The 14,695-nt window shown below is 37.8% G+C and overlaps 1 protein-coding gene across 1 annotated transcript in view; it reads left to right on the forward strand.

Annotated features, from left to right (window-relative positions):
• LOC109420568 (zinc finger protein 646) overlaps positions 1 to 14,695 on the forward strand; it is a 38,957-nt gene that overhangs the window by 3,583 nt on the left and 20,679 nt on the right. The window contains exons 9-12 of the mRNA XM_062847764.1: positions 10,243 to 10,389; positions 10,455 to 10,622; positions 10,685 to 10,891; positions 10,952 to 11,101. Coding sequence (XP_062703748.1) covers positions 10,243 to 10,389; positions 10,455 to 10,622; positions 10,685 to 10,891; positions 10,952 to 11,101 — 672 coding nt within the window. The remainder of the gene's footprint in view (positions 1 to 10,242; positions 10,390 to 10,454; positions 10,623 to 10,684; positions 10,892 to 10,951; positions 11,102 to 14,695) is intronic.

Genomic DNA, 14,695 nt, shown 5'->3' on the forward strand with positions numbered 1-14,695 from the left:
ATCACATGTACATGAGAAAACTTTTTCAGAACGATTGTGAAAAGTGTGTATTTTAGGAACTACAACATTTCCACAAAATCACGTATAAAACAGGAAATTTGTCTTTTCAGTTTGAACTTCACGTCCATCTCGACAACCCTTGTGTTTATTGTTTGAAAACAATCACGTGTACATTAGAAAACTTCTTCCAATCGATTGTGAAAAGTGTGTGTTTTAGTAACTACAAAATTTTCACAAAATCACGTATAATACAAGGAATTCGTATTTTCAGTTCGAACTTTACGTTCATCGCGACAATCCTTGAAAACAATCACGTGCACATAGGAAAACTTTTTCAAAGCATTTGTGAGAGGTGTGAATCATCAAAACTACAAAATCTTCACAAAATTACGTGCAATACAGAAATGTTGTATATTCGGTTCGAACTTTACATTCATCGTGACAATCCTTGTGTTATATTGTTTCATAGCAATCACGTGTATATATCTTATATATCTTATATATAAGAATAAATTTACAGATCACTGGAAACATGGATTCCTACATTTTTTTTCTCTTCTAGGCATTCCTACAGAAATTATTTCAAGAATTGTTGAGAAAACTGTCCTGGGATTTCCTAAGTAATTCCTCGGACCTGGTGTGATGGTTAGTTAAAGCACAGGCATTTCACCCCGAGGACCTGGGATCAAATCCTACTCCCGAAAAAACACACACAATGTGAGTTCTTCCTTCGGAAGGGAAGTAAAGCGTTGGTCCCGAGATGAACTAGCCAAGGGCTAAAAATCTCGTTAATACAGATAAAAAATAATAATTCCTCATGGGATTGCTTATGAGATTCCTCATTGAATTTCTTCAGGAATTCATCCTGAGATTATTTCTTCTGTGTTTATTTCAGGAACAACTGCAGGAATAATTTTAAAAATTCCTCCAAGAATTCCCCAGGAACTCTTTTAAGAATTTCTTTAGGACTTCCTCTTGTAATTCTTTCACGAATTCCTCCAGGAATTAATCCAGTACTTTCTCCAGAAACTTTTTATGGATTCCCTTAGGAATGCCTCTTGGAATTGCTTCCAGGATTCATCCTGGGGGTTCTACAGGAACTCCTGCAGGGATTCCTTCAGGAACTGCTACAGGGATTCATCCAAAAGTTCATCCACTCTTTCTAGAACTACTTCAGGATTTCTCCAAGAATTCCATCTGTGATTTATCCAGGAACTTATCATGGGATTTCTCCACGAATTTGTTCAGCAATTCCTCTAAGAATTCTTCCAGTGATTTCTCTGGGGATTGTTTCAGGGATTCCTCTAAAAACTCCTCCAAGGAATCCTACTGAAATGCCTCTAATTTTTTTTATCATATTCCTCTAAGTATTCCTTCAGAAATGCTTCCAGGAATTCTTGTAGAGATTTCTCCAGGAGTTTCTCCAGAGATTCCTCAGGAAATCCCTACACGCTTCCCTTTAGGGTATCTTCCAGAAACTCCTCCAGGAATTTCTCCAAGGCTTCACTCGGGAGTTCCTTCTGTGATTCTTTCTGGAACAACTTATTTTAAAAATTCCCCCAGTAACTTTTAAGGATTCCTTCAGGAATTTCTCCTTGAATTCTTGAAGGAACTCCTCCAGGTTTAAATTCAGTACTTCCTTCAGGAACTGTTTAGGGATTCTCTTGGGAATTCCTTGGGATTCTTCATGAATTCCTCTAGAGTTTTCTTCAGGAACTGCTACAGGGATTCCTCCAAGAATTCTATCAGGAATTTCCCTAGGAATTCCTACAGGATTTTTTACAGTAATTATTCAGGTGATTCCTCCAAGGGTTTTTTTTTTCAGATACTCCTACAGTAATTCCTCCAAAGATTTCTCCAGGAATTTATTCAAGGGTTCCTCCAAGAATTCCACTACGAATTCTCCTCGGCATTCTTCCAGGAATTTTCCAGGGATTCCAACTTGGATTCATGAAGAAAATTTTCCAGGGTTCTTTTCAGCGATTCCTTCAGGGATCCCTCCTGATATTCCTCCAGGAATTCATGCAGGCATTCCTCAAATATAGGAAAATTCTCCAGAAAATTCACCAGGAATTGATCTAGAAATTCCTCCATAAATTCTGTCATAAATTCATCCAAGAATTTCTCTATGAAATCCTTCAGGGATCCCTTCAAAAATTCTTCAAGGATCATCTCTAGGAAGTCCCTTTGATTTTTTTCCAGGGATTCCTTCAGGAATTCTTCCAGATTTTCCTCCAGTAATTGCTGCAGCGATTCCTTCAGGAATTCTGCAAAGAGAATTCTTCCAGAAACTTCTTCGGGGATTTCTGCACGAATTTCTCTAAGGATTCCTCCAGGGATTTTTCAACAATTCCCTTGAGGATTTTTTCATGAATTCCTCCAGAAATTCATTTTGAAATTCCTCCAGGACCTTTTCAAGATTTTTACAAATTTTTACAAAAAAATCTCCCAGAGTTCCTTTAGAGATTCCTCCAGAAATTCATCCAATAACTATTTCAATGATTCCTCTAGGGGATTCCTCCAGGTAATCTTCCAGATATTCCTCCAGAAATTCTCACAGAAATATCTCCAGGAATTCCTCTAGGATTTAGTCTAGGAATTGCTTCAGGAACTCCTGCAGGAAAATCTCCAGGAAATGCCCCAGGAATTTATTCAGGAGTTGATACAAAAATTGCTCCTGAACATTCTTCAGAAATTATGTCAGCAATTTCTCCAGGAATTTCTCCAGAAAATCCTTTAGGAATTTCTTCAAAAATTCTTGCAGGAAATTCTCCAGGAATACCTTAAGAATTTTTTAGGAATTCCTTCAAGCATTTCTCCAGGAATTACTCCAAATATTGTTTCAAGAATTGTTTCAATGATTCTTCCTGGGGTTTCTCCATGAATTTCTCCAGGGCGTTTCTCAAGAATTCCTCCAGGAAGTCCTTCGAGGATTTCTCCAAGAAATACTTCAAAGATTCATCCAGGAAATCGTTCAGAAATTCCTCTAAGAATCTTCTAGGGGTTTCTTCAAAAATCCTTCCAGGATTTTTTCCAGGAATACTTTCAGGAATTCCTCTAGAAATTCCTCTAGGAGTTGCTTTAGGAATTCCTCCTGGGATTTCTCACAAATTTCTCTAAGGATTCCACTAGGTATTATTTCAGTAATTCCTTCGAAAATTTCTCCAGGAATCCCTTCAGAAATTCCTCTAGAAAACCCTTCAGGAATTTCTCAAGGGATTTTTCAGAAAAATAAATTTTCCAGATTTCCTTTAGAGATATCTCCAAAAATTCATCCAGTAATTCTTTCAAGAATTTCTCTAGAGATTCATCCAGGAATTCCTTCAACACTTCTCACAGGAATACTTCTAGGAATTCCTCCAGGCATTTCTTCAGGATTTTATCAAGGAATTTCTCCAGGAACTCCTCCAGAAAATGCTCCTGGACATCTTGCAGATTTCAGATTTTTCCAGAGATTCTTCCGGGAAATTCTTCGAAAATTCATCCAGGAAATCCTCCAGAAATTCCTCTAAGGATTCTTCCAGGAAATCCTTCTGAAATTTCTCAAGGGATTTTTCTAGAAATTTCTCCAGAAATTCCTTCCAGAATTCCTCTGGATATTTCACCAGGAGTTGCTCCAAGAGCTCCATCAGGTATTTATCCAGGAATTGCTACTGGGTCTCATCCAAGTATTCCTCAGGGGGTTACGTCAGGAATTCATTTAAAAGTTGCTCCATGCATTCAGGATTCTCTCTAGAGATTTTTTCAGGAATTGCTTCAGACATTCCTCCAGGAATTCCTTCACGGATTACTCCAAGAATTTCTTCAGAGGTTCCTTCAGTAATTCCAAGACTTTCTCTAGGAGTTCCTTAAGAGATTTCTTCAAAAACTTTTCTAAGGATCCCTCCCATAATTCCTTCAGGATTTTTTTTAAGAAATTACTCCAAGGAACCCATATAGGATTTCTTCTAGGAATTCCTCAAGAGATTTCTTCACAAATTTCTCGAAGGACTCCTTCCAGAGTTTATCCAATAATTCCTCTTGATATAGTTTTAGATAATACTCCAGGGATTCCTTCGGAAATTCTTACGGCATTTTTCCTGGAAGTCTTCCAGGGATTGCTCGTGGAATTCTACAAGTGATATCTTCAGAAATTCCTTTCAGGTTCTTTTCAAAAATGTAGTAAGAAGTTCCTTTAGAAATTTCAGAAATTCTTCAGTCATCTTTTGCAGGGATGTACCCACGAATTTCTCCAGGATTATTTGATATTTTTTATTATTTCAACAATTTTTGGAGGAATTTGTGCAGCGAATAGTATTGGAAGATAATTTTATAAAGATGCATTCAAGAACCAGGAAATTATCCAAGGATTCTTTCAGTAATCCCTCCAGCAGTTTCTTCAGAAGTTTACTCAGCGATTCCATTAGTAATTCTTTCAATAAGCGAGACTATTAGTCCTCCAGGGAATCTTCTAAGCAACACACATGCCACAAAAAAGTCACGGCAGGGCAGGTTTTAGATTATGCAGAAGTCACAGTGACTTACTATAAACATCTAGATACTCACATGCTAAAAGTGCTTTCATACATTTCTCCAGGGAATCCTTCAGGCATTCACCCAGGAAAGACTCTTTCGGAATTCATCCCGAAATTTCTCTCAAAAATGCACCAGGAATTCCTCCAGGAAATTCTTCTCAAAGTCTTCTAAACATTTTTCTTTGAATAAACTCTAGAACTTTTTAAATTCTTCTAAGGATCCTTCTGGAAATACGTTCATTGACATTTCTGTAGGATTATGCTCTGACATTAATGCATGCAGTATATGGGTATATAATACCACCTTAAGAGAATTTCCAGCAAGGATGTACTCGGAACAATTCAACTGAAGGTTATATCAAAATAATTATTCAAAGAGGATACCGCTACGAACGTTGTGTTTTCACCAAAAATAAAACAAAATCTGTATTTTACGTAATTTTGTGAAGGTATTGTAGTTCTAATAGTTCCTCATTCTCACAATCATTCTGAGAATGTATTCTCATGTACTTGATTATTTTCATGCAAAAAAGCAATAAGGTTGTCACGATCAATGCTGAGCTCGAACTTAAAATACATTTATCTTGCATTATACCAGTGGTTTTCAACCAGGGGGAAATTCCCCCATAGGGGGGAATTTCATTCTTTCATGCGGGGGATTGCCAATTCAAGAATATTATCTTATGATTTTATCTAAAGAACGAAGAAACAATTTTCAACAATGAAAATTTTCAGTGTATCGTGAATCATCGTCATACTTATCATGCGCATGTGATTGTTTAAAAAAATAATGCACAGGGGTTGTCGCGATGAATGTTGAGTTCCAGTAAAAAATGTCCAGTATTTCACGTAATTTTGTGTTTTTTTTTAGTTCCTAAGATTTACACATTTCACATTCGTTTTGAAAAAGTATTCTTATGCACATGCGATTGTTTTCAAGCAATAAAATACAGGGGTTGTTACGGCAAATGTGAAGTTCGAACCGAATATACTTATTTTCTGTATTATACGTAATTTTGTGAAGCTTTTGTATTTTTTACGATTCACACTTCTCACTTTCGCGTTGAAAAATAATCCTATGTACACCTGATTGTTTTCAAGCAATAAAACACAGGGGTTGTCGCGATGAATATAAAGTTCAAACCGAATATACAAATTTTCTGTATTGTACGTAGTTTTGTGAAGATTTTGTAGTTTTTATGATTCACACTTGTCCCCATTTATCTGTAAATGTATTCTTATGTACACGTGATTAATTTCAAGCAATATAACATGGGGATTGTCGCGATGGACGTAATGTTCAAACTGAAAATACGAATTTCCTGTATTATACGTGATTTTATGAAAATTTTGTAGTTTCTGAGATTCATACTTTTCACAACCGTTCGGAAAAAGATTTCTCATGTGCACGTGATTGGTTTCAAGCAATAAAACACAGATGAATACAAATTTCAAATCGAATATACAAATTTTCTGTACTGTACGTAATTTTGTGAAGATTGTGTAGTTTTTATGATTCACACTTGTCCCCATTTATCTGTAAATCTATTCTTATGTACACGTGATTGTTTTCAAGCAATATGTCATGGAGATTGTTGCGATGAACGTAAAGTTCAATCTGAAAATACGAATTTCCTGTATAATACGTGATTTTATGAAAATTTTGTAGTGTCTGAGATTCACACTTTTCACAATCGTTTGGAAAAAGATTTCTCATGTGCACGTGATTGGTTTCAAGCAATAAAACACAGGGGTTGTCGCGATGAATACAAAGTTCAAATCGAATATACAAATTTTCTGTATTATACGTAATTTTGTGAAGATTTTATAGTCTTAAATAATGAGTATCTCCACATATTTCTTTGCAATAATTTTGCTTTATTAATATGGGCAATTCAACATTAAAATATGCGTGGAAACTAATTTACATTCGGAATGGGTCCAGAAAAACAGCCTTTTTAAGGTACTTGCTTCGAGTTTTTGAGTACTCAAAAATAGAACTTTGGTCAAATCCATAATTTGAAAATTTTATACTCATCTAGAAAGCTGGGAAAATTCATAGCTTCAAAAATTTTGCAAATCGGATGAAAAACGGCTGAGTTATATCAAGTTGAAATTACCGTTCCCACTGTTTGGGAGGCATGGCAGTGGGAGTGTTAAGGTATTATGGGGTAGCTTAGATAGATATTGATAGGAATAGTGAAAAATCGGGTTTGTTTACATTTTGCAGATAGGCCCTTTTCAAATGTTACGCTAGAACTTGCGAATGAGACCGTCAGTGTGTGTCGGACGTTCGACTCGGTCGCATGTCCCTCGCACGACCGCTATTGCGAAAGAGAGACCGCCGCTCTATTTCCACACGAATGTCGTTGTTTTCGGATAACCAACCGACACACACTGACGGTCTCATTCGCAAGTTGTGGATGAGTACGTGCTGTGGATAGGCAAAAGTCTCGACACTAAAAATAACATGCCCTCACTGTTGTTCGTAGGCACGCTCAGAGAGTGTTGGAAGTGGGCATCTAAGGACCGAAGGAGATGGTGAATTGCGAGGAAGGAACGTGGGGTGAGGTGGGCGTTGGATTCAGGTTGGCTTTCTACTTCACAGAATTGTTACTTGTTCTGTGACGGAGTTGGTTAACGCGCCCTGTCTAGCGAACTTGGAGAGACGTGGGTTCAAATCCCACCAGAACTACGTGGATTTTTTCGCAATTTTTCCACTCAATTTGTCCATTTTTCAACACATATTGTGCCTATGAACTTCAGGCATATTACGTATGTCTAACATACCATTTCGGTTGGTTATCCGAAAAACAACAACATTCGTTTCGACTTTATGGTTTGCAAGAGTCTTAATTCGTCCAAATGCCTATGAATTCGATGATGTGATTTACAAATTTCTGCAAAAAAGCCGAAATATCGGCACACGCACGGCCAAAGATGGGATCATTCACTTGCAAAGAGTTACACTCACTTGCTTTTTTTGAAAGTCTCTTAAATAAAGACAAATCAATCAACTTGCAGTTTTTTTCAACTCAGAAGCGTGCAATCAAAAAACGGTGTATGGATGACTTTTGCCTTGTGATTTTGTCTAAAAGTTTGGCAAATAGAGTAGGGGTCGCACACGCATACCGAATTCGTGAGTGGGCTGCGAAGGCAACTCTCCACGAGGTGAATGTAATTTACACTCACCTCGCGGAGAGTCACTTTTATAGCTCTGTCACGACTATGGGATTCATGAGCGACCCCTACTTTATTCGACAAAGTTTGAGACAAAACTACAAGGCAAAGGTCGTTCACACATCCTTTCTTGATTGCACGCTTCTGAGCTGCGAAAATAGCAAGTGAGTGTAATTCTTTGCAGGTTAGTGTTCCCATCCATGCGCATGGCAAGCGATTTTTGTTTTACAGGTATGTTCCCTTTTTGTCACTATTCGTTTTTATCACTATCCGTTTTTGTCAATATCCGATTTCGTCAACATTTCATTCCGTTTTTGTCAACACTAAAGTTTTTGTCAAATTTGTTTCCTCGAAAACGAGTTATTTATAGTTTAACATTAATCTTGAGGAAATGCATCCATGAATGAATTTGAAGCAAGCACCAATGATGACATAGAAGACGTATACGCCACAGCAGCTTTCAACACAATTCAAATTCAGCTGTAAATAAAGTTAATTCATGCTTCCTCTCACGCATAACTTTACTTCTTATTTGAACATGGGAAAAATTAAACCAATAGTCAATAGAAAAATTAAACCGAGACAATTTAATTAATGAAAATCTGACAGGATGTAACACGTGAATATCAATATCATCATCAACAATTTTGTCGTTTTGTAAAATGGCTCAATCATTTTCCAAGTGTAACATAAGTAGCTGATCATTATAGGTCAATATTGTGGATTTAGCACTAAGTTGGTGTCGGAAGTAACTTCATTGACTTCCGCTGCCTTTCCTATGCGTTAAACATAACGTCGGAAGTAGTGCGCTGTATAGAGCATCAGATTTATTATACAGCGCACTACTTCCGACGTTATGTTAAACGCATAGGAAAGGCAGCGGAAGTCAATGAAGTTACTTCCGACACCAATTTGGTGCTAAATCCACAATAATAGATGCAATGTGCATATAAACCATCAAAGGACGGACACGACTATCCGGAAATAGGAAAAAAAATCACTGGATATTCGATTTTTTTTCTTTTTTTTCCCTGCCTCTTCAAGTGTTATTCGAGAAATTTAACAGTTTAAAGCTGCCTGGATTTTTACATAACAATCTTTGTTTCAAGACTTTTTTAAGTAAAATAAATTTCACGTGATTTTTTGCACGATTTTCTTGAAATTACGCGATGTGCTGAGTTCTTCTCTCCAGGACGCTATTTCTTTCCGATGGGGCCTAAACTGCCGTTCTACGCCCAATTGTCCCTCCCATGTTATATGGGAATCCCATATAACATGGGACAATTATGCGTAGAACGGCAGTAAATTTCTACCGGATATCTCTCTTGTTTTCCTTGGTTTTCTTCAGTAATTCCCACTAGTGATTCTACCTTGTATTCCTCCAGATTTCTTAATGGATTTCTTCTGAGAAATGGTCAGGAAATAATTCAATAGTTCCTTTAGGTGAATTTGTCTTTCAGAAATAAGTTTCTCTAGGAAAGAGGAGCCTAGGACCTTGGAAAACAATCTGAGGATCTCTCCAGCAACTCCTGAAGGGTTCCCAGAAGAAACTAAGAATTCCCCAAAAAAATCCTAAAGAAATCCCATCAGTTCTGAAACTATCCATCGAGGAACAATTGGAATATTTCTTGAAGAACTTATACAGGATTCCTAGAAGGAATTTCTCAAGGATTCCCACATGGAACTTCTGGGGGATTCTCAGGAATAACTCCCCCGAGATTTATATACAGAACATCAGGAGGACTCCCTGAAGAAACTTCTTTAGGATTTGAGGAAAGAATTTCTGGAAGATTACTAGACACTTCTGGGAGATTCCCAGTAAATGCAGTAAGAAATCGGGGAGAGTTATTGTTATATTATCTTTATTTACGAGGTGCTCAGCCCAAGGCTGATTCATCTAGTAGTTATGGGGAAATAACAAAGATGAAAGATGGAATCCTCTTGGAAAATCGCTGAGAAGTATTCCTAATAAAAGTTCCAGTAGGTGTAGGTGTTTCTACTACGCATAAATACCAAATCAAAGTAATGCAGGAATCCATTAAAGAAATTATCTTTTAAACGTATTGTGTCCATTCGGTAATGGAACTTTTTGAACAATTTCCTGACATATTGTCTGGAAATTACAGCTAAAAGGAATTGTTAATTTTTCTGCATGAATTCGTGAAGAAGCTGATTAGGGTTGCAGAATTTTTAGATCATATCTCGCGCTTAGTGTCATATGGGCGTATTTGCAATGATAGATTTCTCTTCATCGATTTTCTCTTCAGATTATTCCGGGAAATACGACCGATATTCGGATGATCTCTCAGTGTATTTCGGTAAACAACGACTAGGACTAGCTTCTAAAACAACAAAAATATCCGAAAATAATTTGCCGGTCAAGTTATTAACCAAAGAGAAAATCGATGAAGAGAAATCGATCATTGTAGATACGCCCGTATGATACTAAGCTTGAGATATCTTAACAATATTCGCGGTAGTGGTTCAAGAAGAAAGAAAGAATTTGTTGGAAGTCCCCCAAACGTACACTATACATTATATTTTACAGTTTGGATTCAGAACCGATCTCGGCAGCTGAGTGTGAGCAATGCCGCAAGCGATTCATTAACATGAAATGCCTGGACAGTCACATCAGGAACGTTCATCACCCCAAGAGATATTCTTGTTCCACCTGTGGCAAGGGATTTCTTGCGAAGTATATTATATATATTTTTTTTTATCAGGTGAATTGTGATTAAAAAACCATTTGCTGTATTTTAGGCGACCCCTTCTCAGACATCAGGAAACTCATAAAAATGACAATATATCGCTAGAGTGCGAAAAATGCAACAAAGTTTTTCCAACTTGGAGAAAAAAATCTCAGCACATGCGGCACCATGTTCCGATGAGACATAGATGCAAATATTGCCAGGAGCGATTTGCAAAACGGTGAGAATTCTTTGGTTGTGTTGGTAAATCGAATAAGGTTAATCATCATGTTTCGATTCCAGGTTACAGCTTTTGAAACATTATGACACTCATCATGCAAAAGGTGACACCATCCAAGCAGGATCCCAAGAAGCAACTCCGGCAAGTCTTCCAGATAATGAACTAGAAGGGGAAACTAAACGGCTATCACCGGAAAATTTAATCGAGGATAATCAGAAATTAACTGAAAGTGATGAATGTCAAGAAACCATCGAAAAGAAGCCCAAACGGTAAATGTACACACATGATTAGTTGATCATCTTAAGCTAAAAAGGTTTTGATCATTTCAGTCAGAAGATAAGACATCGGAAAAATGCCGGATTCAAAGAAGATTCCCAATCTCATGAGAGCTTAAAACAAATTGTGTCGAACGAAGAACAAGACGCTCCCGAAGATCCCGTTCTACTGTTTGAAGCAGAACAGTTCAAGATTGAGCAACAGTGAATCACACTCCTCATGAGTAATTTTTCAATAATACAGTTTTTGATAATAATTTAGTTGTGTTGAAAATTCCTGAACAAAAATTCAAGCTAAATTGTCATTAAATAAAAACTTCATTAACACAACTTGAAAGAACAGTCTATAAACAAAAGAAGGGAAAATTTCCTATAGAAATGGCTGAAATGCATATGATTCATATAACAGCACTACAATGTTTCTCTCAATGAGCGGCAACAAAGACTTCTCAAAAAAGTTTGTCTTATAAGCGAGACATACCAGCTGGTAAATTGGTCAACTAAAATTTTTGTTCATTCGACCTTTTGTCCTATTCGACCTTTTGTCCTATTCGACCTTTTGTCCATCGACCATTTGTCCTTCGACCTTCTGTCCCAAAGCCCATGTCCACATAGTGTACCACAATTTTCTATTCATTTGACCTTTTGTCCATTCGGCCTTTTGTCCATTCGGTCTTTTGCCCCTTCGACCTTTTGTCCTAAGGATTCTCAAAGAGCCCGCGTCTCCACCTGTGCGAATAGATTAATAGACTTCAAACACTTCAAATGAGTGAAGTGACGAACCCGATAATTTGAAAATATCGTACACCGTGCGTCTCCATTGATCGTTGTGATACCAAAATGAAGTTTTTTTTAGTTGCATATGCTTTCACATAGGGGAAAGAGGGGCATAACGCCCCGGCTAAGCATATGTGATCATAAACCTCAAATGATGCTTATTTTAAGGTCGTATTCTGCCTTGGAGAGCAGTTTATTCCTTTACCTAAGAGACTTCAACTTTTGGCCCGCGTGCCCACAAAATTTCCCTTTCAAAAAAACAATTCAAAAAAGTGTTACTTTTTAGGTGCCGGAAAACTGCAGGAGGCAAAACGCCTTTTTGGGTGAGGCAAAATGCCCGCTGGCATTTCCCGCTTTGACTTGTTGTGAAATACCAAGGGGCTCCATCGAACTCTTCCCAGCAGCAAATGGAGGAGCAGGAGGCGCGTGGTAGTTTCATTGGTTGGTTCCATATAATGAGCGCGCTATGTCTTAATTTCTATGCGCTGCAAATTAGGGAATCTTTCCAAATGTGGAAAATCGTCGTTTTTCACGCTTTTCTTTCGACAATATCAGCCGTTCTTGGGTTTAACCTGCTCAGTTTGAGTTCTAGTTAGATGCAAGTAACGAAAACGTCCACAATATGATGAAACCACGTAAAGGCGTTTTGCCCCCGGGGGGCGTTATGCCCGCAGTTCCCCTAGTGTTTTCCCCTTCTAATCCTTTCCCATACGATTGCAACTGAGGTAGATAGGGGAACTGCGGCCATAACGCCCATAGGGGGCAAGTTGCGCCACCCTTGTTTTAGGCAAACCACGTTATTTTCAGTACTTTTTTTCAATTGCAATCGCTAAAATAAGAATAAAAATGCTGCATTACATTTGAGTTGAAATATTTTTACTAAAAAATTGTACAAAAACTTTGAAAAAAGATTTTGGTTACTTTTGATGTAATTTTAGCCTGTCAAATTATTGCACTTTTTTACATCATTCAAAAGATTTTTTTTTCTCGCTATCCGCATAAACTGTTTTGCACACTCCCATTATTTGTGTACCAAGCGGAAAAAGTATCGAATTTGACCCTTACAACTTTTTAACAAGGGTCCAAACTTCTGAGGTATGTGTGGGGTAAAATGCCCACCCCTAGTTATTCACATTAAAATTGCCATTTACAGTCGAGACTCTTATATTGCAGACTACATCCCAAATTGGACTATCACACTTTTTTTTAAACGCATAAAAAGTGCGATAAAAGTGCACATTTGCCTCGGATCGTCTCGACGTCTTGGGTGCACTTATTCCTCCATTTACAAGGAATAAGTGCACCGAAGACCTCAACTCGATCCGACGTAGCCCTGCGCTGCAATCACACTTTGAAGGTGTGTGCACACTATTGTGTCAGTCCAATTTGGGGTGCAGTCAGCAATAAGATCACTGGTCGGGGGGTGCAATAGGAATCCGCTTAATAGGAGACTAAGAGCTTATGGGATTTCGGCTTTTTGGGGGTGTGGCCTATTATCTCGAGTGTGTTAAAAGTTTGCACAATACTTTCTTCGGCAAAGTTTTAGGGCTTGATAAGATCTACCATTTAGAACTTTGGTTTATATGATTAGTTGGCAACTTGGCCGGTAGAGGGACCATCAACAGTTTGGTGCTAAATTGCACTACAGGAACCATATCAGGTTGTCAAGTAAACGTTACGATATGCGACAGCTCAAGACCCTGATAATTTGGAAGGATAGAGTCTTCGGGAAAGTTTTTGGGTACGCCAATAACTTACTGACGGTGAGTTGCGAAGTTCGAAATTCCTCCACTGGGCGGCGCTAGTGAGCAAGAAAATTTTTAAAACCTCATATCTCAGAATCCCGATAACTTAGAAAGTTGGTGTCTTTGGCAAAGTTGATCAGTATGACATAAACTTACATAAAAATAAACACTTGTTTCGCAATTCTGCCACTAGGCGGCGCTAGTGAACATGCAAATTTTAGAAATCTCATAACTCAGAATCATGATAACTTAGAAAGTTGATGTCTTCGGCAAAGTTGATCAGTATGACATGAACTTACATATATGTAAGTTAATATTAAAATATTAAAAATAAACACTTGTTTCGCAATCCTGCCACTAGGCGGCGCTAGTAAGTTATGTAAGTTTATGTCATACTGATCAACTTTTCCAAAGACACCAACTTTCTAAGTTATCGGGGGGAGCGACACTAGTTTTGCCAATCCGAAAAACCCCAAAAAAAGTCGAAAAAAAAAGACGAAAAAACAACGGTAAACGCCACTTAGTGGCAGAATTTTGAGACTAGTGTTTATTTTTATGTAAGTTTATGTCTTACTGATCAACTTTGCCGAAGACACCAACTTTCTAAGTTATCGGGATCCTTAGATATGAGGTTTTGAAAATTTACATGCTCACAAGCGCCGCCTAGTGGCAGAATTGCGAAACAAGTGTTTATGTTTCTGTAAGTTTATGTCATACTGATCAACTTTGCCGAAGACACCAACTTCCTAAGTTATCGGGATTCTGAGCTATGAGATTTCTAAAATTTGCACATTCACTAGCGCCGCCTAGTGGCAGAATTGCGAAACAAGTATTTATTTTTATGTAAGTTTATGTCATTCTGATCAACTTTTCCAAAGACACCAACTTTCTAAGTTATCGGGGGGAGCGACACTAGTTTTGCCAAGCCGAAAATCCCCAAAAAAAGTCGAAAAAAGATGAAAAAAACCGGTAAACGCCACCTAGTGGCAGAATTTCGAAACAAGTGTTTATTTTTATGTAAGTTCATGTCATACTGATCAACTTTGCCAAAGACACCAACTTTCTAAGTTATCGGGATTCTGAGATGAGGTTTTGAAAATTTACTTGTTCACTAGCGCCGCCCAGTGGAGGAATATCGAACTTCGCAACTCATGGTCAGTAAGTTATTGGCGTACCCAAAAACTTTCCGAAGACACTATCCTTCCAAATTATCAGGGTCTTGAGCTGTCGCATATCGTAACGTTTGCTTGACAACCTGATATGGTTCCTGTAGTGC

Source organism: Aedes albopictus, chromosome 2 (genome assembly GCF_035046485.1).
Source record: "Aedes albopictus strain Foshan chromosome 2, AalbF5, whole genome shotgun sequence".
NCBI classification, from domain to species: Eukaryota; Metazoa; Arthropoda; class Insecta; order Diptera; family Culicidae; genus Aedes; species Aedes albopictus.